The 23031-nt window shown below is 48.0% G+C and overlaps 1 protein-coding gene across 2 annotated transcripts in view; it reads left to right on the top strand.

The window, feature by feature from the left end:
- The window catches only part of SLC4A11 (solute carrier family 4 member 11), a 124067-nt gene that overhangs the window by 68489 nt on the left and 32547 nt on the right, over positions 1–23031 (top strand). For both annotated transcript variants that reach the window (XM_048508828.1, XM_048508827.1), the window contains exons 6-8: positions 3356–3479; positions 6184–6390; positions 17688–17772. In XM_048508828.1, coding sequence (XP_048364785.1) covers positions 3356–3479; positions 6184–6390; positions 17688–17772 — 416 coding nt within the window. The remainder of the gene's footprint in view (positions 1–3355; positions 3480–6183; positions 6391–17687; positions 17773–23031) is intronic.

Here is a 23031-nt window from a genome sequence, read left to right as displayed (position 1 = left end):
CAAACACCCTGTGAGGTAGGTGGGGCTGAGAGAGCTCTGAGAAGCTGTGACTAGCCCAAGGTCACCCAGCTGGCGTGTGTGGGAGTGTACAGGCTAATGTGAATTCCCCAGATAAGCCTCCACAGCTCAGGCAGCAGAGCAGGGAATCAAACCCGGTTCCTCCAGATTAGATACACGAGCTCTTAACCTCCTACGCCACTGCTCCTCCTCTTTCTCTCCTGTAAGGAGACTCCAGGTGGCCTACAAGCTCATCTCCCTGCCTCTCCCCACATCAGACACCTTGTGAGGCAGGTGGGGCTGAGAGAGTTCCGAGAGAACTGTGACTGGCCCAAGATCACCCAGCAGGAATGTAGGAATGCGGAAACACGTCTGGTTCACCAAATAAGCCCCTGCCACTCAAGTGGAGGAGTGGGAAATCAAAACCTGGTTCTCCATATTAGTATCCACCTGCTCTTAACCACTACATCATGCTGGCTCTTATGGCTGGAATCAACTGGCTGTTGTGGGTTTTCTGAGTTGCGTGGCTGTGGTCTGGTGGTTTTTGCTCCCAACGTTTCACCCACATCTATGACTGGCGTCTCCAAAGAAACACATCTTAACATGACGTGCCTCTGACAATGCCAGCCAAAGATGCGGGCAAAACGTTAGGAGCAAAAACGGCCAGACCGCAGCCACACATCTCGGAAAACCCTCAACAGCGTTTGTTTTGTTTTCCCCGGACAGTTTCTTTTGCATAAGTCCAGCGACTCCAAGGACGAGGGTGATTTGTAAAGGGTGCTTTTTTTCATGGTAGTGAAGGACATCTGTGTGGAAGGATAAATGCAGCCTTGCTGAAGTTTGGCGTTCTCTGTCCCAAGTCCTGGGAAAGCTTGCTCTTTGGGTTGCCAACTGCCAGGTGAGGCCTGGTGATCTCATAAGAACATAAGAACTAGCCTGCTGGATGAGACCAGAGTCCATCTAGTCCAGCTCTCTGCTACTCGCAGTGGCCCACCAGGTGCCTTTGGGAGCTCACGTGCAGGAGGTGAAAGCAATGGCCTTCTGCGGCTGCTGCTCCTGAGCACCTGGTCTGCTAAGGCATTTGCAATCTGAGATCAAGGAGGATCAAGATTGGTAGCCATAGATTGACTTCTCCTCCATCAATCTGTCCAAGCCCCTTTTAAAGCTATCCAGGTGAGTGGCCATCACCACCTCCTGTGGCAGCATATTCCAAACACCAATCACATGTTGTGTGAAGAAGTGTTTCCTTTTATTAGTCCTAATTCTTCCCGCCAGCATTTTCAATCTATGCCCCCTGGTTCTAGTATTGTGAGAAAGAGAGAAAAAATTATCTCTGTCCACATTTTCTACCCCAGGCATAATTTTATAGACTTCAATCATATCCCCCCTCAGACGTCTCCTCTCCAAACTAAAGAGTCCCAAACGCTGCAGCCTCTCCTCATAAGGAAGGTGCTCCAATCCTTCAATCATCCTTGTTGCCCTTCTCTGCACTTTTTCTATCTCTCTTTTTTTTTTTTACATGACGTGCCTCTGACAATGCCAGCCAAAGATGCGGGCAAAACGTTAGGAGCAAAAACGGCCAGACCGCAGCCACACATCTCGGAAAACCCACAACAGCCTTTGGTTTGTTTTCCCCGGACAGTTTCTTTTGCATAAGTCCATTGACTCCAAGGACGAGGGTGATTTGTAAAGGGTGCTTTTTTTCATGGTAGTGAAGGACATCTGTGTGGAAGGATAAATGCAGCCTTGCTGAAGTTTGGCGCTCTCTGTCCCAAGTCCTGGGAAAGCTTGCTCTTTAGGTTGCCAACTGCCAGGTGAGTCCTGGTGATCTCCCTGAATTACATCTTATCTCCAGGCGACACAGAGTTCCCCTGGAGAAAAATGTCTCTTTTGGAGGGTGAACTCCACGGCATTACGCCCTGCTGAGGTCTCGCCTCCCGGCCCCTGGCCCGTTTCCAAATCACCCAGAGGTTCCCACCTCACAGCTGGCAACTTTTATTTATCGACGAAGGGGACGTTGCAACAGGGCCTTAAAAGGAATTCTCATCATCTCAGTGTAATGCAGTAAACAATCAATATAATTTTTTCCAAAATACGGTAGAGGGGCTTTTGCCTTTGTTCTGTCATTCTTATCGCCACGTTAGATGGGCGCAGTTGTCATTTAACATTTCTGAATTGTTCTTAAACGGTTTGACCTTTGGAAATCAGGAATACTGTCTGGAGGCCTGCAAGAACCCCCCATCCTCCTTCCTATTCTAGATCCAACTCACTTCTTCCTCCACCCCCCCCGGTGAGTGGCTCCCCCTTTTCCCCAACTCAGGTCAGCTCATCTGGTACCTCCCCTGAATTTCCACTTCCTCTCACAGTGACATCACATCTTCAAGTGCCATTTTAGGTTACCATGGCAACCGGAACTGGTGCTTGAACATAAGGGTTGTCTGTAGCATCTGACATGCACAGACATGGCTTTTATTGTTTAGGGTTTGTTTCAGACTTCCGTTGTTTCAATACTTTGTTTTTTTCAAACAAAACTAGAGATTTTTCTGCACAACCGGAGGTGGGGATTGTTATTGTTGTTATTGTTACTACTACTACTACTACTACTACTACTATTGCTACTAATACCTACTACCGTGTTTCCCCGAATATAAGACAGTGTCTTATATTAATTTTTGTTCCCAAAGACGCGCTATGTCTTATTTTCAGGGGATGTCTTATATTTCTGTATTCTGTTCGACGGGCGTGCTGCCAAACAAAAAACTTTGCTACGTCTTACTTTTGGGGGATGCCTTATATTTTGCACTTCAGCAAAACCTCTACTATGTCTTATTTTCCGGGAATGTCTTATATTCAGGGAAACAGGGTATGGGGGACCTACTGTGTGGATTTTTTTTATCTGTGTGGGGGCTTCCCGAAGCTATTGGATAAATGTGATACTTTTCGAATGTTCTTCCTAGTTTCCAGTTCTTTAGCAATTCAAACAAATACTTCTTTTTACACATTTTGAAAGCAGAAAAAGGAAGGGTGGATTAGCTGTCACCCGGAGTTAGTTCTCCTTTAACTGGTTTCACAGTCTATTCTAGCCGCTTGTGCTTCGTGCCGCTCCTCCAAAGAAACACGTTTGCGCAGGAGACTGTGGTTTAGGACCCTGTTACCAAACAGTTTTGGGTTTTCTGCACCTGTTGACGTTTTCCCTGTTTCGTTCTGCAAAGGTTTTCCGGTCTGTGAACTTCTGGACCGGCCTCCCCCAAACTGTGCAAGACTCCAGCCATCTGGGAGAATGAATCCCAACCCCTTTGCTATACCGTGGTTTGCTTTTTCCCCCCCACTACTCAAAGATTTCTCTCTCCTTTGGCAGTTGCACAATCAAGTCCCTTCAGAGACGCCACGTCTGTATCAGCCGGCTGGAGCGGCCCCAGAACTGGGGGGAGAATTCCTGCGAAGTGCGATTCGTCATCTTGGTGCTTGCCCCTCCCAAAATGGTATGACTTCGCCTACTTCGACTTACCTTTACAAAGTGGCTCCAAGTGCAAAGCCTCGTGGGAAGACATTTTCCCTCACCAGCATCGCCCAGAAAAATGTTTTGAGTCCAGTGGCGCCTTTAAGACTAATAAAGTTTTATTCTTTGTGGGCCTTTAAAGTTGCCACTGGATTCAAGCTGCTTTCTGCTTCTCTCAGAACTCTTGAGACCCATGCGCAAACCATGGCTACCAGTCCAAAGCCACAAAGGTCAAATCCCCACTACCGTCTTAGCCAGGTTTCAGAACACAAACTAACCAGGTTTGAGGGACGACCTCCCCGGTCGAATCCCCACTACTGTCTTAGCCAGGTTTCAGAACACAAACTAACCAGGTTTGAGGTTGTTTGTGTTCTGAAACCCGGCTAAGACGGTAGTGGGGATTCGACTGGGGAGGTCAAACCTGGTTAGTTTGTGTTCTGAAACCTGGCTAAGACGGTAGTGGGGATTCGACCAAACAGAGATAAGCCAGCAAAAATAGTCTTCTACTATTATAGTCAGACACTCAGAGAACAAGACAAAGGCTTCCATGAACAGTTAGAGGAGGGAGAAAGTAAAGGAAAGCTCAATATTTACAGAACAGCACGTCCCTCACAGCCAGCCAGGCGCCATCTTGAAAAGCCGGCTACCAGTCAGTAAAACTGAATAGCTTAACAATTCGCTAGATCAGTAGCATGAGCAAAGTTTTCCGATGGGATTGTGAAACAACTAAGCGCTCCGATCTTCACAAGTGTATGCCAAAGCATAGAAAGACATCCTTATAATTCAGGTTGGACCGAAATGAATTGTGAGGATATCTTTCCAGGGGAGAAATCCTATGTACGTTGAAAATACTGCATGCCCACGAGCCTTGAAGGTTCATCGCAACCAGATAATTACGGTATTCTGGCAGCTCGCTGTAGGTTTTCTAATTAGCTTAGAGAAGCTTACATTGATTTGAAAGTACGAACGATTGTGTGCTTTGACATATGCTTGTGGAGATCGGGACACTAGCTGTTTCACAGTCCCATTTTTTTTGTCCACACTATTGATTTAGTAAAGTGTTAAGCTGTTCAGTCTTAGTGACTGCTAGCCATTGTTTGATGACTAGCCCACGCCCCCCCATCTTTGTATTCTCTATCCTGTCAGAACTGTCTCAGCCCCACCTAAGTCCAGCATCATCCAGATCCAATTATATAGAACGGAACGGGTGGAGGTCAGATCCTGAATTGTAACCATTTGGAATATGGGGCTTGAATCCAGCCCTAGATTTCACCTTCTGGAAGGGGCTGTGGCTTAGTAAAAGAACCCCTGTTTGGCATGCAGAAGGTCCAAGGTTCTATTCCTGACATTGTTGAATTCCAGTTGAATTCCGAATTGTCAACAAGGTATTGTTGTTAACCTTTAAGGCCTTACGCGGTCTGGGACCCTCATACCTCAGGGACCATCTGGCCCCATAGGTCCCACGTCGGTCTCTGCGCTCAGCAGAGGCCAATTTACTGGAGATCCCCGCCCCCTCCATGATGCGGCTGGCCTCCACTAGGGCCCCTGCCTGGTGGAACGCTCTTCCTCCAGCTGTCCAGGCCCTGCGAGACCTGAATGAGTTCTGCAGGGCCTGTAAGACTGAGTTATTCCGCCGGGCTTTTGGGGAGGCCGGCTGCTGATATGTGCCCGTTAACAACTGAGATCCGCTGTTCCCCTCTTAGAGGAGTTAGAGGAGTTTTAATGGTTGAACGCCATCTGGTTTTAAATGGTTATGAATTTTGAGCGCTGCATTTTAATTGGTATCAATTTTTAGCATTTTATTTTGTTTATCCACTTGTCTGTATTCATGTTGTAAACCACCCTGAGCCCTCCGGGGGAGGGCGGTATAAAAGTGGAACAAATAAAATAAATAAATAAATAAATAAAAGGCCAGACAGTTAGTGATGTGAAAGACCTTCGTTTGAGACTCTGGAGATTAATTTTCTCCGCTGCAAGTCTGAATAGACAGTATTTATTTGTTTATTTTATTGAATTCCTGTTTTATTAAATTCCTCGGAGGCGGAGCTGCTGGTGATCCCTGGCCCCAAAGCGATCCGGCTGGCCTCTACGAGGGCCAGGGCCGTTACAGCCCTGGCCCCTACCTGGTGGAACAGGCTCCCCGGTGAGATCAGGGCCCTACGGGACTTACAAAGTTTCCGCAGGGCCCGCAAAACGGACCTGTTCCGCCAGGCATTCGGCCAGCCGGGATAACATCGAAAATCTGCTATATAATAAACATCTGGCCTCCCGTGGGCACAAGAAAAGGGGGGGGGGACTTCTGAGGCCATCTGAAATCTGTGTAATTTATTCAATTATGGTTCTTTAATTAGTGGGGATTGATGGTTTTTAGCTGATTTTAAATGTTAGATATATGACTGTTGGACACCGCTCTGAGCCCCTCGGGGGAGGGCGGTATACAAATTCAATAAATAAATACATATAAATAAATAAATATACCACCCCTTCCTTCTCAAACTTGGGGCTGTTTCCAACCTGAAACCTAAGTACCCACCTGCTCCCATGTCCCACAGTTGCCTGGCAACCCCAGGTTATCCCCATAAGTAACAGGTCCATAATAATCTCCCAGCAAGTGAAGCATGCTGGGTGATGTTGCTGGTATTGCAGGACACCATTCAGACACCTCACAGTTGTCACCCTCTCCTCAGAAAAGTACCAAAACCGCGACCGAAGTGGGCCGGACGTTCGCCACGATGTTTTCCGACATCACTTTTCGGCAGAAGCTTCTGGAAACTAAAACGGAAGAAGAGTTCAAGGAAGCTTTGGTCCACCAGCGCCACCTGCTGACCGTCGTGAACCAGAGACCCTCAGCGGTGTCGGAGGGCCACAAAACGCACAACCCCAAACCCCTTAAGGTAAGGGGTGGGGGGAACTCACAAAGCAAAACTCCACGAGGCATTGCTCCTGAGAGGAAACGGCACAGGTGGCAGGATATTCAAGTCAGGAGGCTGCTTGAGACATCGTGACAACAAAGGTGCAGCAGTGGCGTAGTGGCTAAGAGCAGGCGCACTCTGATCTGGAGGAACTGGGTTTGATTCCCAGCTCTGCCGCTTGAGCTGTGGAGGCTTATCTGGGGAATTCAGATTAGCTTGTGCACTCCCACACACACCAGCTGGGTGACCTTGGGCTAGTCACAGCTTCTCGGAGCTCTCTCAGCCCCACCCACCTCACAGGGTGTTTGTTGTGAGGGGGGAAGGGCAAGGAGATTGTCAGCCCCTTTGAGTCTCCTGCAGGAGAGAAAGGGGGATATAAATCCAAACTCCTCTTCTTCTTCTTCTATCTTCTATAGCAGTGGTGGTGAACTATGGCACTCCAGATGTTCATGGACTACAATTCCCATCTGCCCCTGCCAACATGGTCAATTGGGGCTGATGGGAATTGTAGTCCATGAACATCTGGAGTGCCATAGGTTCGCCACCACGGTTCTATAGGGACATTTGCCTGTCCAGGGACAGAATACAGGTCACTTCACATTGGCATGGTGCTGTTATACAAAGAGACCTTTATAGGAATATATGAGCTTCCCTGACCATTGAGCTCCTTTGTTATGGATGAGTAAAATCCTATAATTTTCTCTGTCCCATCAAACCTTCCCTTTTTAGCTGTCCGAATAGGATTTGAAAGCCCCGTTAAATAGCAGGTTTCTCTGCAGAGCTCTGAAAAGCGTTACTCATACAGGAGACAATTTTTTAATTATGGGTCTTGCCGGGGTGAAAGAAAAAAGGAAGGAGGGTTTCGTGTTCATTGATTAAATCTGAGACTTTTAGGTCCCACCTTTCCTCCTCGGAGCCAAACGTGCTCGACAACTAACCCGTTAAAAATATCTCTCCAAAAAGCTCCCACCACAGAACGCAAAACATCAGACCTAGTTTGGATCGGAACAAACACAGTTGTAAGTTGTACGTCCTTCTGCCAAAGGAGCAAAGGCCATTAAGGCGCTGTTGTTTTACTCTCCTTTTCATTCTTGTGCCTGATCTTAGGTTTGTCCCTGTATTCGTGTGTTGTGAATATTTGTCTCTGTTCTTTCCCCTACTACCAAGCCCTTTTTTATTTATTTACATAACTGCTAGTTCAGCTTTCTACCAGGAAAAAAAAGGCAGCTTGCAAATAAAAACAAAAATTAAAACAGCATAAAATGACAATATAACAACAAAGACTGTACTATCTGAGACTTTTAAGGAAACAACAACTGGATGGAAAACTCCTGGTGTCCTTTTACCGCTGTGCTATAGAGAGTGTCTTAACCTACTGCATCTGTGTATGGTTCTCCAGTTGCACAGTGGCAGATAGGAAGGTGCTCCAAAGGGTGATCACTACTGCACAGAGGATTATCGGCTGCCCTCTCCCCTCCTTGGAAGAACTCTATAATTCCCGAAGCCTAAAGAAAGCCCAAAATATTCTGAGGGACCCGTCTCATCCAGCACACTCTCTTTTTGAACTGTTACCATCCGGCAGACGATACAGGTCTATCAAAACTAGGGCAAAGAGGCTTAGAGACAGCTTCTACTGTAGAGCTGTGGCGATGCTGAACTCCGCGGCTTCGTGTTGATGTGTTTGGGGCTGTGTAGGGATGGGTGGAGGAAGGGGAAAGTGAGGATGGGGTATGAGTCTGAAATTGTGTGCATCGAGGAATGCTGCTGTAAGTTTCGTTGTGCGTGCACAATGACAATAAAATGCTTATGCTTATGCTTAAAAGATTTTTTTCAAAAGGAGGCACTGGTAGTGGTGCAAGTACAATCATGAAATTGGCATTATAATAGCAGTAAAAGACCCTGGAACAGAATCCCCAACATGGTGCCCATGGGCACTCTGGAACCCGCCAATACGTCTCCTGGTGCCCGCCAAGTGTTTTAATTAATTTATTTATTTGTATGTATATATTTTTATCCCACCCTGTACCTGAAGGTCTCAGGGCAGGTTGCAACATAACATAGGGCAGTGGTGGCGAACCTTTGGCACTCCAGATGTTATGGACTACAATTCCCATCAGCCCCAATTGGCCATGCTGGAAGGGGTTGATGGGAATTGTAGTCCATAACATCTGGAGTGCCAAAGGTTCGCCACCATGGACATAGGGCATGGTGGCGCTTTTCCCCCTAAAGCAGCAGTGGCGTAGTGGTTAAGAGCAGGTGTACTCTAATCTGGAGAACCGGGTTGGATTGCCCGCTCTGCCGCTTGAGCTGTGGAGGCTTATCTGGGGAATCAGATTAGTCTGTGTGCTCTAACACAAGCCAGCTGGGTGTCCTTGGGCTAGTCACAGTTCTTCGGAGCTCACAGGGTGTTTGTTGGGGGGGCGGGGAGGGAAAGGAATTTGTAAGTCCCTTTGAGTCTCCTTAGAGGAGAGAAAGGGGGGATATAAATCCAACTCTCCTCCTCCTTTTCTTCTTCTTCTTCTTCTTCTTCTTCTTCTTCTTCTTCTTCTTCTTCTTCTTCTTCTTCTTCTTCTTCTTCTTCTTCTTCTTCTTCAAAAAGCCTTCTGATTGGCCATCAGAGATTTGATTGGCTGTGCAGATTAAAAAAAACATTACTTTGGTTGCAGCTGCGACCACAGCTCAAGGATCTTCACTATAAGTCTATCTCACATTCCGAGGCAGCGCATTCCTCTGTCAAACAGCCCTGACTGTCAGGAAGTTCTTCCTGATGTTTAGGTGGAATCTCTTTTCCTGCACCTTGAACCCATGACTCCTGGTCCTAGTCTCTGGAGCAGCAGAAAACAAGCTTGCTCCCTCACCAACAAAACATCCCTTCAAATATCTAAACAGGGCTATCATGTCACCTCTTAACCTTCTCTTCTCCAGAGTAAACATCCCCAGCTCCCTAAGTTTCTCCTCATAGGGCATGGACCATTTTGGTCACCCTCCTCTGGACCCGTTCCAGCTTGTCAATATCCTTCTTGAATTGCGGTGCTCAGAACTGGACATGGTGTGTTCTGTGAGGTCTGACCAATGCAGAATAGAGAGGTACTATTATGTCCCTTCATCTAGACACTGTACTCCTATTGATTCAACCCAGAATTGCTTTGGCTTTCTTAGACGCCCGCTGGGGCCGGTCCTTCTGATCTTTGTGCTACTCCCTGTGCTTTCCCCCCTCCCATTTCAGGAAATTCTCTGCCTCCCTTTATACTGTGTCCACCGGTATGATCTTCAGAAATACACGTGACATCTCCTTTCTGTTCTGGGAGCACAATGCTATCCCTAGAGGTAAACAATGCAATGTGGCTGGGTTCCTCCTCCCCCAACCCCCCACCCCCGGCCCAATTCTAATTCTTTACCTTTTTTTCTGTCTTGCTTTCTTTGCTTTTGTAAGAACTGGGAATCTTGCAGGCACCCGACTGATCTGCTTGTCAACCGAGCACCGGTAGACTTTCCTTCCTAATAGCGATTGTTAGTGCTCATCTAGTGCAATCATGCAAAATGCCTTCAAAATAAAGACTTTTTTTGTCATACCAAAGGAAGACAGCAAATTAAGAGGGAAAGGAAGGAGTCTGCAGTTTCAGGTACTGGCTCCTGGAGCCCCTCCCCGGACTTCAGCAGGAGCCGCACAGACTTTTCTGGAGGAACCGGGTTTGATTTTGCCGCCGAGCTGTGGAGGCTTATCTGGGGAATTCAGATTAGCCTGTGCACTCCCACACACGCCACCTGGGTGACCTTGGGCTAGTCACAGCTTCTCGGAGCTCTCTCAGCCCCACCTACCTCACAGGGTGTTTGTTGTGAGGGGGGAAGGGCAAGGAGATTGTCAGCCCCTTTGAGTCTCCTGCAGGAGAGAAAGGGGGGATATAAATCCAAACTCCTCCTCTTCTTCTTCTTCTTCTTCTTCTTCTTCTTCTTCTTCTTCTTCTTCTTCTTCTTCTTCTTCTTCTTCTTCTTCTTCTTCTTCTTCTTCTTCTTCTTCCTCTTCTTCTTCTTCTTCCTCTTCTTCTTCTTCTTCTTCTTCTTCCTCTTCTTCAGTGGGGCTGACAGAGTTCTGAGAGAACTGTGACTGGCCCAAGGTCACCCAGCAGGCTTCACGTGGAGGAGCGGGGATACGAACCCGGTACTCCAGATTAGAGTGCACTTGCTCTTAAGCCCCTTTGAGTCTCCTGCAGGAGAGAAAGGGGGGATATAAATCCAAACTCTTCTTCTTCTTCTTCTTTGGGCAGAGTGGCAGCTGCAAATGCCATTTTGCCAACTGGCAACCTCTGGAGTTTGCATGTGTCTCTGATGCCGCAGAGGGCCAGGGCAGGGTAGCGAACATGGTGTGCAAATGGCTGATAATGAGTTAAACAGCTGCTGGGTGACCTTGGGCTAGTCACAGCTCTCTTCTCTCTCAGCCCCACCTACCTCAGAAGGTGTCTGTCGTGGAGAGTGAAAGGGAAGGGAACCTGTAAGCCACCTTGAGAATCTTTACAGGAAAGAAAGGCGAGGTATGAATCCAAACTCTTCTTCTAACATTTCTGTCCAGGACTAGTCTCTGGCTGCTTAACCTTCTATTATCTGGAATGGGAAAAACAAGACCTTTGTCTGAATCCTGGAAGATCCCTGAAGGCTGGTGTGGATAGATCCTGCTTTTGAGTTCATAGAATCATAGCGTTGGAAGAGACCCCAAGGGCCATCCAGTCCAACCCCCTGCAATGCAGGAACACATAGTCAAAGCACTCCAGACAGATGGCCATCCAGCCTCTCTTTAAAGACCTCCAAAGAAGGAGACTCCACCACACTCTGAGGTAGTGCATTCCACTGTCGAACAGCCCTGACAGTCAAGAAGTTTTTCTTGATGTTTAGGTGGAATCTCTTTCACCTGAAACCCATGACTCCTGGTCCTCGTCTCTGGAGCAGCAGAAAACAAGCTTGCTCCCTCCCCAACATGACATCCCTTCAGATATCTAAACATGGCTATCATGTCGCCTCTTAACCTTCTCTTCACCAAACTGAACATCCCCAGCTCCCTAAGTCTCTCCTTATGCTAGAACCCGGGGGCATCCATTGAAAATGCTGGGGGAAAGAATTAGGACTAATAAAAGGAAACACTTCTTCACACAACGTGTGATTGGTGTTTGGAAGATGGTGCCACAGGAGGTGGTGATGGCCACTAACCTGGATAGCTTTAAAAGGGGCTTGGACAGATTTATGGAGAAGTCTATCTATGGCTACCAATCTTGATCCTCTTTGATCTGAGATTGCAGATGCCTGAGCAGACCAGGTGTTCGGGAGCAACAGCAGCAGGAGGCCATTGCTTTCACCTCCTGCATGTGAGCTCCCAATGGCACCTGGTGGGCCACTGCGAGTAGCAGAGAGCTGGACTAGATGGACTCTGGTCTGATCCAGCAGGCTTGTTCTTATGTTCTTATAGGGCATGGATTCCAGAACTTTGACCATTTTGGTCGCCCTCCTCTGGACCCGTTCCAGCTTCCCAACATCCTCCTTGAATTGCGTTGCTCAGAACTGTGTTGAAGGGCTCTGGGCTTTTGTAAGAACATGCCAACCAGGTGGCTCAGTGGTCCATCTGTTCTAGCATCCTGTTTCCAGCAGTGGTCAGTCAGATGCCCGGAAGCTTGATGCAAACAGGGCCTGATTATTTCCCCTCCCTGCTATTTTCTGGCGTCTGATGACCAGAGACCTCCATCCTCCAAATTGTGGGTGGGGGGTGGGGTGTTCCATTCAGCTCTCAAGCCTGACAGCCAGCTGTCGACTTGGCTTCCATAAATCTGGCCCACCTGCTTTGAAATCCATTTAGTCCTTTGTCTTTGCATCATCCTCGGGTAGCAGGTTAGCAGGATGGCCAATTATCTGTTTTCCTGCTTCCTAAGTGGTTTTCTGGATGCTCTGTGTGTGTTGCTCCATCCGCCTGGCAGCCAGTGCCGTGAGCCACCTCCGTCCCAGTGCGTGGGTGCAGTTGTTCGCTGCCAGCAGCCCAGCGGTGTCTGCCAGGTGAGCAAGAGGTTAAGCTAATTTTCCTCCGCCTCCTCTCCTTGCCCTGCTGCAGCATCCCAGAGGGCTTTTCCTCTTGCCTGTCTCAGCCGGTGCTTTCGAAAGGCTGCCGTGCTCTCTCTTTGACCCCATTCCCTGGGGCTTCTTCAGTGTTTGGGGGTGTTTTATAATAAAAATGGCCTTTAGGTCCTTCTTATTTTCTACCAAGAAAAATGCAGCCGTCTCTTCCTTCTCCTCTGCAGTGTTTGCAGACACAGCAGGAGGCAAACAATTCTCCAGAGGGAAACCGGGGGCAGAGATTAGAAGCCCCTCTCCGGTATAATAAGCCATCCTGCAACTCAGAGAAGGAGATATTAATGAAGCAGGCAGAGGTGGGAAGGAGCTGGTAGGGAACCAAATTTTGTAACTCACCTGGTATATTTAAGAAATGAAGAAGAAGAGGAGTCTGGATTTATACCCCACCTTTCTCTCCTGTAAGGAGACTCAAGGTGGTTTATGGCTCCTTTCCCTTCCTCTCCCCACAACAGACACCTTGTGAGGTCGGTGGGGCTGAGAGAGTTCTGAGAGAACCGCGATTAGCCCAAGGTCACCCAGCAGGAATGTAGGAGTGCGGAAACACATCTAGTTCACCAGATAAGCCTCTGCCACTGAGGTGGAGGAGTGGGGAATCAAACCCGGTTCTCCAGATTAGAATCCACTTGCTGTTAACCACTACACCGTGCTGGTTTTGGTAGGCAATCAGATGTACTTTGAGAAGCCACAAACACACAGAGCTGATCTGCACTAGCAGTGGCATAGGAGGTTAAGAGCTGGGGAATCCAGATTAGCCTGTATACTCCCACACATGCCAGCTGGGTGACCTTGGGCTAGTCACAGCTTCTCAGAGCTCTCTCAGCCCCACCTACCTCACAGGGTTTTTGTTGTGAGGGGGGAAGGGCAAGGAGATTGTCAGCCCCTTTGAGTCTCCTGCAAGAGAGAAAGGGGGGATATAAATCCAAACTCTTCAAACTCTTCCAAACCTATCTGGCTCTGTCCCGGGATCCTCAAACTCAAAAGTTACTGTGGGGGTCTTACTGCACAGAGAAGCAAGAAACACAGTAATTAAAAGGGGAAAACATAAATGTTTATTACAAGCGGCGTTGAAGATAGGAAAGAAGGGAAGATAACAGGCTGCCACTGACCTCGAAGAAGAAGCAGGATATTAGACCTGGGGGTATCAGTCTAAGGTTAGACAAGAGGTGAAGCAAAAGGACAAAGGGGTCACCAACCTTGCAACCCTATTTAGCGGACCCCTTGCCTGCCCCCTGCTGGCTCTTCCTCTCAGTTCCTTTGCACAGTAGACATTCCTGCATCCATCACTGGATCCCTGATCCAATCTGACATGGAGGAAAATTCTTTCCTGACCCCAAAATAGCCATCGGCATTTCCCTGGACGCGTAGGAAAGGCCGTGAGAGCCGAGCTCTGACTCATACTTTCCTGCGCTGCTCCCTCTTACGATCGGCCTAGAGTCACACAATCAGCCTTGCTGACTGTTGGCCATCTGGCCCCTGCTTAACACCTTCTGAAGAAGGTGAGCCCACCACATCTCGAGGAACTGTCATGGAGTACTTCCTACTGTTTAGCTGACAACTTCTTTTGATTTAATTTCAAACCAAAGATTCTGGTCCGATCTCTCAAGGCAAAAGAAAACAACTCTGCTCCATCCTCTATCTGGCCGAATTCCCACTGAAAATTTGATCTAGATACAACAAGGTTTCAAAAGAACCTTTTCATCCAGGTTCCAACATCCTCACTGCAGCATGTTTCTAATGAAGACGTCTAGGCCTGCCCCTTAAGAACATAAGAACTAGCCTGCTGGATCAGACCAGAGTCCATCTAGTCCAGCACTCTGCTACTCGCAGTGGCCCACCAGGTGCCTTTGGGAGCTCACATGCAGGAGGTGAAAGCAATGGCCTGCTGCTGCTGCTGCCGCTCCCGAGCACCTGGTCTGCTAAGGCATTTGCAATCTGAGATCAAGGAGGATCAAGATTGGTAGCCATAGATTGACTTCTCCTCCATTAATCTGTCCAAGCCCCTTTTAAAGCTATCCAGGTTAGTGGCCATCACCACCTCCTGTGGCAGCATATTCCAAACACCAATCACACGTTGCATGAAGAAGTGTTTCCTTTGATTAGTCCTAATTCTTCCCCCCAGCATTTTCAATGGATGCCCTCTGGTTCTAGTATTGTGAGAAAGAGAGAAAAATGTCTCTCTGTCGACATTTTCTACCCCAGGCATAATTTTATAGACTTCAATCATATCCCCCCTCAGACGTCTCCTCTCCAAACTAAAGAGTCCCAAACGCTGCAGCCTCTCCTCATAAGGAAGGTGCTCCAGTCCCTCAATCATCCTCCTTGCCCTTCTCTGCACTTTTTCTATCTCTTCGATATCCTTTTTGAGATGTGGCGACCAGTACTGAACACAGTACTCCAAGTGCGGTCGCACCACGGCTTTATACAGCTTGGGGGTGTGCCTGCTGTCAGGGGTGCAATTGTTAAGCTAGCAGCAACAAAAATTCAGAGTATCTTTAGGAGACCCTCCTGATGATACCACCCAGGTTTGGTGAAGTTTGGTTCATGGGGGCCAAAGTTATGAACCCTCAAATGCGTAGCCCCATCTCCTTTTAGCTCTTATTGGAGTGTTTTTTCAAACAGGTGCATATACAAGCAGGTTCAGGAAAACCCCGTGATATAAATCCAGACTCTTCTTTTGGTATATGGGGCATGGCTTTTTCAGTTCAGTAGGAAAGTTGGGAGAAATAGAGTCTGGTCTGCTGATAGATCGGAAACCGGAGGGAGCAACAGGGCCACGGGGGCCTCCAGTCAAGCCAACTCCCTCTGATTTCTGCTCCTCCCCGCCTTTAATTAAATCAACACTTAGCAGGATAAGTAAGTCGGGCAGAGAAAACCATAATTTGCATCGTTTATTCTTGCAAGAAAAGTCAGGGCTTTTTTGTTTGAAAGCTCTGGCAGTGATTCGGCCCCACCTTTGTAAGAATATCTTTTGAGTCTGAAAGCCGCTGGGCTTTCATGGTAAAAACTATTCCCTTGCACATGTTTCTGTTGCCAGTCTTCTGGGGTGGAATGTATGAATGCTGTGAAATGTAGAAACCTAGAGCTGGAAGGGACCTCTAGAACCATCTAGTCCAACCCCTGAACAACACAGGAAATTCACACCTACATCTCTCAATGTCTCCAATTGACTTTGCTTTTATCAGGTGAACTTTAATCTGGAGAAGCAGGTTTGTTTCCCCGCTCCTACACATGAAGCCTGCTGGTGACCTTGGGCTAGTCACAGCTTCTCAGAGCTCTCTCAGCCCCACCTACCTCACAGGGTGTTTGTCGTGAGGGGGGAAGGGCAAGGAGATTGTAAGCCCCTTTGAGTCTCCTTACAGGAGAGAAAGGGGGGATATAAATCCAAACTACTCCTCCTCCTCCTCTTCTTCTCCTTCTTCTCCTTCTTCTCCTTCTCCTTCTCCTCCTCCTCCTCCTCCTCCTCCTCCTCCTCCTCTTCTTCTTCTTCTTCTTCTTCTTCTTCTTCTTCTTCTTCTTCTTCTTCTTCTTCTTCTTCTTCTTCTTCAAAGCACTACAGGGTCACCATTAATCCTGACCTGAATAGGTCTACAGGTTAGCCTGATCTTGTCAGTTCTCAGAAGCTACGTAGGGTTGACCCTGGAGATCCAGCGTGGTGTAGTGGTTAAGAGCAGGTGGATTCTAATCTGGAGAACCAGGTTTGATGATTCCCCACTCCTCCACCTGAGTGGCAGAGGCTTATCTGGTGAACCAGATGTGTTTCCGCACTCCTACATTCCTGCTGGGTGACCTTGGATTAGTCACAGTTCTCTCAGAACTCTCTCAGCCCCACTTACCTCACAAGGCGTCTGTTGTGGGGAGAGGAAGGGAAAGGAGCCTGTAAGCCACCTTGAGTCTCCTTACAGGAGAGAAAAGTGGGATCTAAATCCAAACTCCTTCATCATCACCTTCATCATCACTGGTGCTTTTTAATTGGTGATGCCAAGGACAGAACTTAGAACCATCTATATGTTTGAGACAGCCCTTCCCTGTGTTGGGGGATTTTATTTTATTTTTACTGGAGACAAGATGCTGGCAGTTCTTGCATGAGTGGGGTGCCTGTTTCCAGAGACCCGCTGGGTCACAGATAGATGCCGTTCGGCAAGCATCCGCCGGCTGCATCGGCAAAGATGATAAAGATTGCCGAAGCTGCGAAGGCGTGTAATGTAATTCAGAGTGGATGTTTCACAATTTTTAATTCAGCTCTTGGCGTTTGACAGTCTGCGCTGAAGATTTCAAAAGGTTAATTATGGGATAAATTAATGTCTTAAGAAACATTTTTTCCCCTTCTCTCGGTTATATCAAGTGTCAACTGCAAAATGGGTTTATGCTGCTTTTTCAAAGGGAGACTGTTTTGAGAATAGGTCAAAATTCAGATTCTTGTGTGTGCTCAATGTGTAATAGACATGCTCTTGGTATTTTACATGTTTGTGTGTTTGTATAATGTTTTATTTGTCTCAAATATTTTTACATATGTTTGTAGCCTCTGGTGGACCACTGCGAGTAGCAGAGAGCTGGACTAGATGGACTCTGGTCTGATCCAGCTGGCTTGTTCTTATGTTCTTATGTTCTTATGTTCTTATGATGTATCCTCTGTGATATTTCCATGTTTTTGCTTACTCTTGGCTGCCTTGGGGATCCTGAATTGTCTGAAAATGCAGCAAATAAATGAAGTAACTTAAAAAAATTGTAACTCTTTACATGGACCAACAGTGTTTTTTATGTTGGAGCAGTAGATGTACCCTAGATAGTTTGCAAATTGTCCCCTTTGTCCATATGTGGTTCATTTTAGAATGGGGTTTTATCAAACGTAAAGTTTCGCTTCAGTTCTATTTTCAGCTTTCTGGTTCGTCCCAGATTTCCACCATACGGATCCCTTTGCGTCGTTTTATGGGATATTCCATCCTGCTGATTATATTGACATAACGCCATGGAATCCGCCTTGAATTCCAGCGAGGAAGGCGGACTGTAATAAACGAAATAAATAAAAAGGCATCCACCGCTCCCCAAGGATATTGTCTTGCCTAATGACTTTTCAAAAATGTGTTGGTTTCCCTTGCATGCAGCAGCGAACTCTCTCTCAACAATGGATGAGCATTTTGTGAACGTTCATGTGATTTCCTTCCTCTCTTCAGCTGCAGGAGTTCTTCAACATTGGCAGGGGAATTTTCGATGACTTTGCAAGAAGATTTCCAGTGTATGCTCTGGACTTCACCGATGGTAGGTGGGCTGTTGTTGACGGACTCACTGGCCCCCTGGGAGCCCAGTCCATGTCCTGTTTACGGTGTGCGTGTGAGAGACAGTGTGGTACAGTGGTTAGAGCGTCCGGCTAGGTCAGGGGTAGGGAACCTGCGGCTCTCCAGATGTTCAGGAACTACAATTCCCATCAGCCCCTACCAGCATGGCCAATTGGCCATGCTGACAGAGGCTGATGGGAATTGTAGTTCCTGAACATCTGGAGAACCGCAGGTTCCCTACCCCTGGGCTAGGTTATGCTCAGCTTTGAATCCCCTGCACAGAAGACTCATCTTGAAGACCCAGCTTCGAATCCCCGCGCAGAAACTTGCTGAGTGACCTTAGACCAGTCACACATACTCAGCCTAGCCTACCTCAGAAAGGATTGGATAAAATAGCAGGAAGAAGAACAATTGACGCCGCTTTGGGTTCCCACTGGGTAAAAGAAAGTTATAAATGAAGTAAAGAAAGACAGATTTCAAAGGGGTTTGGACAGATTTATGGAGAAGTCGATCTATGGCTACCAATCTTCATTTCATTTTAACCTTTAATGGCATATAAATTATTAGCATATTTCCATTTAAAAGAGAAAACTTTTAAAACATTTAAATACGGGTGTTTAAAATGCTTTCCAAGAATTCCAAGGTGATCTATGGATTACAGTCACTTAGCAGAAAGCGAGTGGTCTGGAACTTGGAGTGCTCAAGTCTTGGAAGCAGCAGAGGGTGAATTAAAATCATGCGCAGGTTACTGTGAAGACAGCATTCCAGAAGAATATGAGTTATGGTTTCTATAGATCCACATCCGCAACAGCATAGTCTCTGATGTTTAGGGATCTGGAGGTATCTCCCTGAGGTTTCCGCTGATGGGAAAATATTGAGGCGTGCTAGCATGAATGCACGACGTTGGTTAATGGATGGCTACCAATCTTGATCCTCCTTGATCTGAGGTTACAAATGCCTTAGCAGACCAGGTGCTCAGGAGCAGCAGCAGCAGCAGCAGGCCCTTGCTTTCACCTCCTGCACGTGAGCTCCCAAAGGCACCTGGTGGGCCACTGCGAGTAGCAGAGAGCTGGACTAGATGGACTCTGGTCTGATCCAGCAGGCTAGTTCTTATGTTCTTAAGGCCCTTGCTTTCACCTCCTGCCTGTGAGCTCCCAAAGGCACCTGGTGGGCCACTGCGAGGAGCAGAGAGCTGGACTAGATGGACTCTGGTCTGATCCAGCTGGCTTGTTCTTATGTTCTTAAGGCCCTTGCTTTCACCTCCTGCATGTGAGCTCCCAAAGGCACCTGGTGGGCCACTGCGAGTAGCAGAGAGCTGGACTAGATGGACTCTGGTCTGATCCAGCAGGCTCTTTCTTATGTTCTTAAGGCCATTGCTTTCACCTCCTGCCTGTGAGCTCCCAAAGGCACCTGGTGGGCCACTGCGAGTAGCAGAGTGCTGGACTAGATGGACTCTGGTCTGATCCAGCTGGCTTGTTCTTATGTTCTTAAGGCCATTGCTTTCACCTCCTACATGTGAGCTCCCAAAGGCACCTGGTGGGCCACTGTGAGGAGCAGAGAGCTGGACTAGATGGACTCTGGTCTGATCCAGCAGGCTCTTTCTTATGTTCTTAAGGCCCTTGCTTTCACCTCCTGCATGTGAGCTCCCAAAGGCACCTGGTGGGCCACTGCGAGGAGCAGAGAGCTGGACTAGATGGACTCTGGTCTGATCCAGCAGGCTTGTTCTTATGTTCTTAAGGCCATTGCTTTCACCTCCTGCAGGTGAGCTCCCAAAGGCACCTGGTGGGCCACTGCGAGGAGCAGAGAGCTGGACTAGATGGACTCTGGTCTGATCCAGCAGGCTCTTTCTTATGTTCTTAAGGCCATTGCTTTCACCTCCTGCAGGTGAGCTCCCAAAGGCACCTGGTGGGCCACTGCGAGGAGCAGAGAGCTGGACTAGATGGACTCTGGTCTGATCCAGCAGGCTAGTTCTTATGTTCTTAAGGAAAGTATTGAGCTGAGATGTCGGTGCTTAAAGGAAACCTCAGATTCTTGGGCCTGTGAATGTTAAGTCTAACAGAGAAAACAAACAGGGTTTTGCAGCCCCTCAGAGACCAAGTAGCTTTTAATATAGTCAAAGGGTTGGTTCCCCGGAGACCAAACTGGAGATCTCGCAATTACTCATTATTGTGACTTCAACAGGGTATTTTTGAAGAGCGTTACGTGGTGTGTCCATATTTACATGTAATTACACACCAGGGAGACTTTAACGGTGTGTTTCTGGACATGGTGTATCCATGAGGTGACTGATTTACTGTATTTGTTTTGACCGCGGTTACCTTATTTTTCAGACTATATTGGAATTAAACCTTCTGAAATCGCTATATCTGTGTATATATTACACTTTTAGCCCCCCACAGGACTGTTCTTTGGTTGGCTTCTGTAGTGACTGTGGCTTGGCTTTGGAGCCCAGATTAAGCAGTTGTGCGCACGGCAGTCGGTGGTTTGTTAGTATAGGGTGGTTAGAGAGGGGGGTGGCTCAGCGGCGGAGCCAGAGGGCTGTCATGGTTAAGATCAACAGACTCTGATCTGGAGAACCGGGTTTGATCCCCCACTCCTCCACCTGAGCGACGGGCTCCAATTTGGTGAGCGGGGGTCTGTTTGCCCGCTCCCTTGATGGCTGCCAAACTTTTCAGAAAGTGAGAGGGACCAGATGCCCAGAGAGGCTCATTCCGCACATGCAGAATAATGCACTTTCAAACTGCTTTTAGTGCTCTTTGAAGCTGTGCGGAATGGCAAGATCCACTTGCAAACAGTTGTGAAAGTGGTTTGAAAACGCATTATTTTGCATGTGCGGAAAGGGCCAGAGTGTTTTTAGAAAGTGGGAAATGCCAGATGAGAGACCCCCCCCCCATTAGATTAGCTGGGGGATAGCAGAACTTGTCGAAGTCATGGGGGCGTAGCTGTCATTTTGTAGGTGCCAACTTTCCCTCTTTGCAACTGGCATCGAGCATACTGTTATTGGGCCACACACTGGCCAATTTATGATATTGCTCTCTCTCTCTCTCTCTCTCTCTCTCTCTCTCTCTCTCTCTCTCTCTTTTAGAGTTTGGATTTATATCCCCCCTTTCTCTCCTGCAGGAGATTCAAAGGGGCTTACAATCTCCTTGCCCTTCCCCCCTCACAACAAACACCCTGTGAGGTAGGTGGGGCTGAGAGAGCTCCAAGAAGCTGTGAGTAGCCCAAGGTCACCCAGCTGGCGTGTGTGGGAGTGTACAGGCTAATCTGAATTCCCCAGATAAGCCTCCACAGCTCAGGCGGCAGAGCTGGGAATCAAACCCGGTTCCTCCAGATTAGATACACGAGCTCTTAACCTCCTACGCCACTGCTGCTCCTTCCAAAAGTTAGTGAAATCTCCAAAAATAAACATTTGAGGGCTGAACTTCTGGAATCCAGAGACGGTCCAAATGTGGTCTGCCTGCCCCCCCCCCCCCCCCCGCGCGCCCAGTGTTGGAACAGCAGCTCGTGGGTTTTGAATTCTAGGAACAGTGAGAACTTTTCAGCTTGCTTACTCCCGATCATTTGTGGCTTTGTTAAGCTCCCAAAGGGCTCCTTGTGTTTAAAGCCAGACGTGGCAAACACATTGGAGAGTAAGGATCTTTTGGGTCGAAACCTGAGCTTCTCTTCCAAACACCCGCCTTAAGAGTTTGCTCCGTAGGGGTGAGCACCGGCTTCCTATTTGTAGGACCTTGTTATAGTTTTTTTTTTAATATTTGTCCCAACGGCCTGTTCTCTGCTTTTCCTGTCTCAGGGTGCAGCTGGCTTTGAGCTGGCTGTGTAATTTGTGCCCTGTGTCGTTTATACGTGTAATATCACGGGTACAAACTTCCTTTCTCCAGCCTGAGGAATATTCCTTGTTCTTAAGTAGCTCCTCTTTCTCTGAATGTTCAGGTTGGAGGAAGGCAGGGGCGTACCGCACTGAGGGACATATGGGGTCAAATGTCCCTGGGCTGTGGCCATTTAGTCACACATGTGGAAAATTGCCCCACCCCTCCTCCTTCCCCCTGGGTCCATACACTGACTTCAAGACAAGTGAGTTTCAGACTTGATGTAACTGCATCTTGCAGGTGTGTTTTCAGAACACTTCGTGTCGTCAAAATTTTTTATTTCTGCTGCGTGGCATGGACCATAGCTGTGTTCAGATTTGTGAGTTGGGGCATAATCTATAATGTGATGGTGACTTTGAGACGACCTGGTGCCAATTCCCACGTTTGTCTGTTTGTTTTTAAAAAAGCAGAAAAACACTCTGATGATGTGGCTCGGGTATTTGGGCAAAAACTCTATGGCGGATGCCTTTTTACCCCAGAGCTTTTGCCCAAATGCCGTTGTTGTTGTTGTTGTTGTTGTTGTTGTTGTTGTTGTTATTTATTAGATTTGATATACCGCCCTATCCCCGAAGGGCTCAGGATTGTCAGAGACATGATGTTCTGGATTGTCGGAGACATGATGATGTCACTTCCGGTATGTTGCTGGAAGTGACGTCACTTCGATGCCAGGCTGGGCCTCCCCCTGCTGCTGGTAATTCCTGCTATCTGATAGGGGAGGGGGGTCCCCGCCCCCAGTAGGGGCCTTGGCCGCTCTGGCTACCTCCCCTCCACTGTAAGACGATGAGGAGCTACTGCCTTAAATGAATCTGGCAGCGCTAAAGGGGAAAGTGGCAGTTTTACTCTGCTCAAAAACCCTCTGTTGCCAAGATGGCTCTTTTGCCAGTTAATATTCTCATGTCCAGATGGTGCTCGGGGTCCCTTGACCCGAAGGGAACTCGGCTTGGTGACTCCCGTTCCTTAGCACATCCTCAGTTTGCTTCAATGGCCGCTTCTGGCTCCCGGCACGAGACTTCCAAAGCCCCCTCCCCTTTTAAAAACCGGGGTGGAACGAGGACACGTTTCTCCATCTCTTGAGATTCGCTTCAGTTTGAATCAGTCGCTCGGGGGCTGCGGTTTCCGAGGCAGACCAGGCAGGGCCAATTAAGGTCAGAGCGCGGAGAGTCGGATTATTTTCCCCTGCGACCCAATCGTGCTGTCGTAGGTGTGCGCGTGTGTCGTCTGCCCTCAGATCACCAAGGGCTGGGGCCGGGGAGGCTTTCCGGGGTCGTGTGGGCTGACCCCTTCTCCATTCAAGACCGGAGCGGCAGCCTAGAAGACGTCCTTTCCCATCTGTCATCTTTGCAAGGCTGTGGCGTCCTTGTTATCTTTTTCACAGA

This window comes from Sphaerodactylus townsendi, linkage group LG10, assembly GCF_021028975.2.
Source record: "Sphaerodactylus townsendi isolate TG3544 linkage group LG10, MPM_Stown_v2.3, whole genome shotgun sequence".
In the NCBI taxonomy this organism is placed as follows: Eukaryota; Metazoa; Chordata; class Lepidosauria; order Squamata; family Sphaerodactylidae; genus Sphaerodactylus; species Sphaerodactylus townsendi.
Note: the sequence above shows the minus strand (reverse complement) of the source record. Positions and strands in the feature narration are given on the sequence as shown.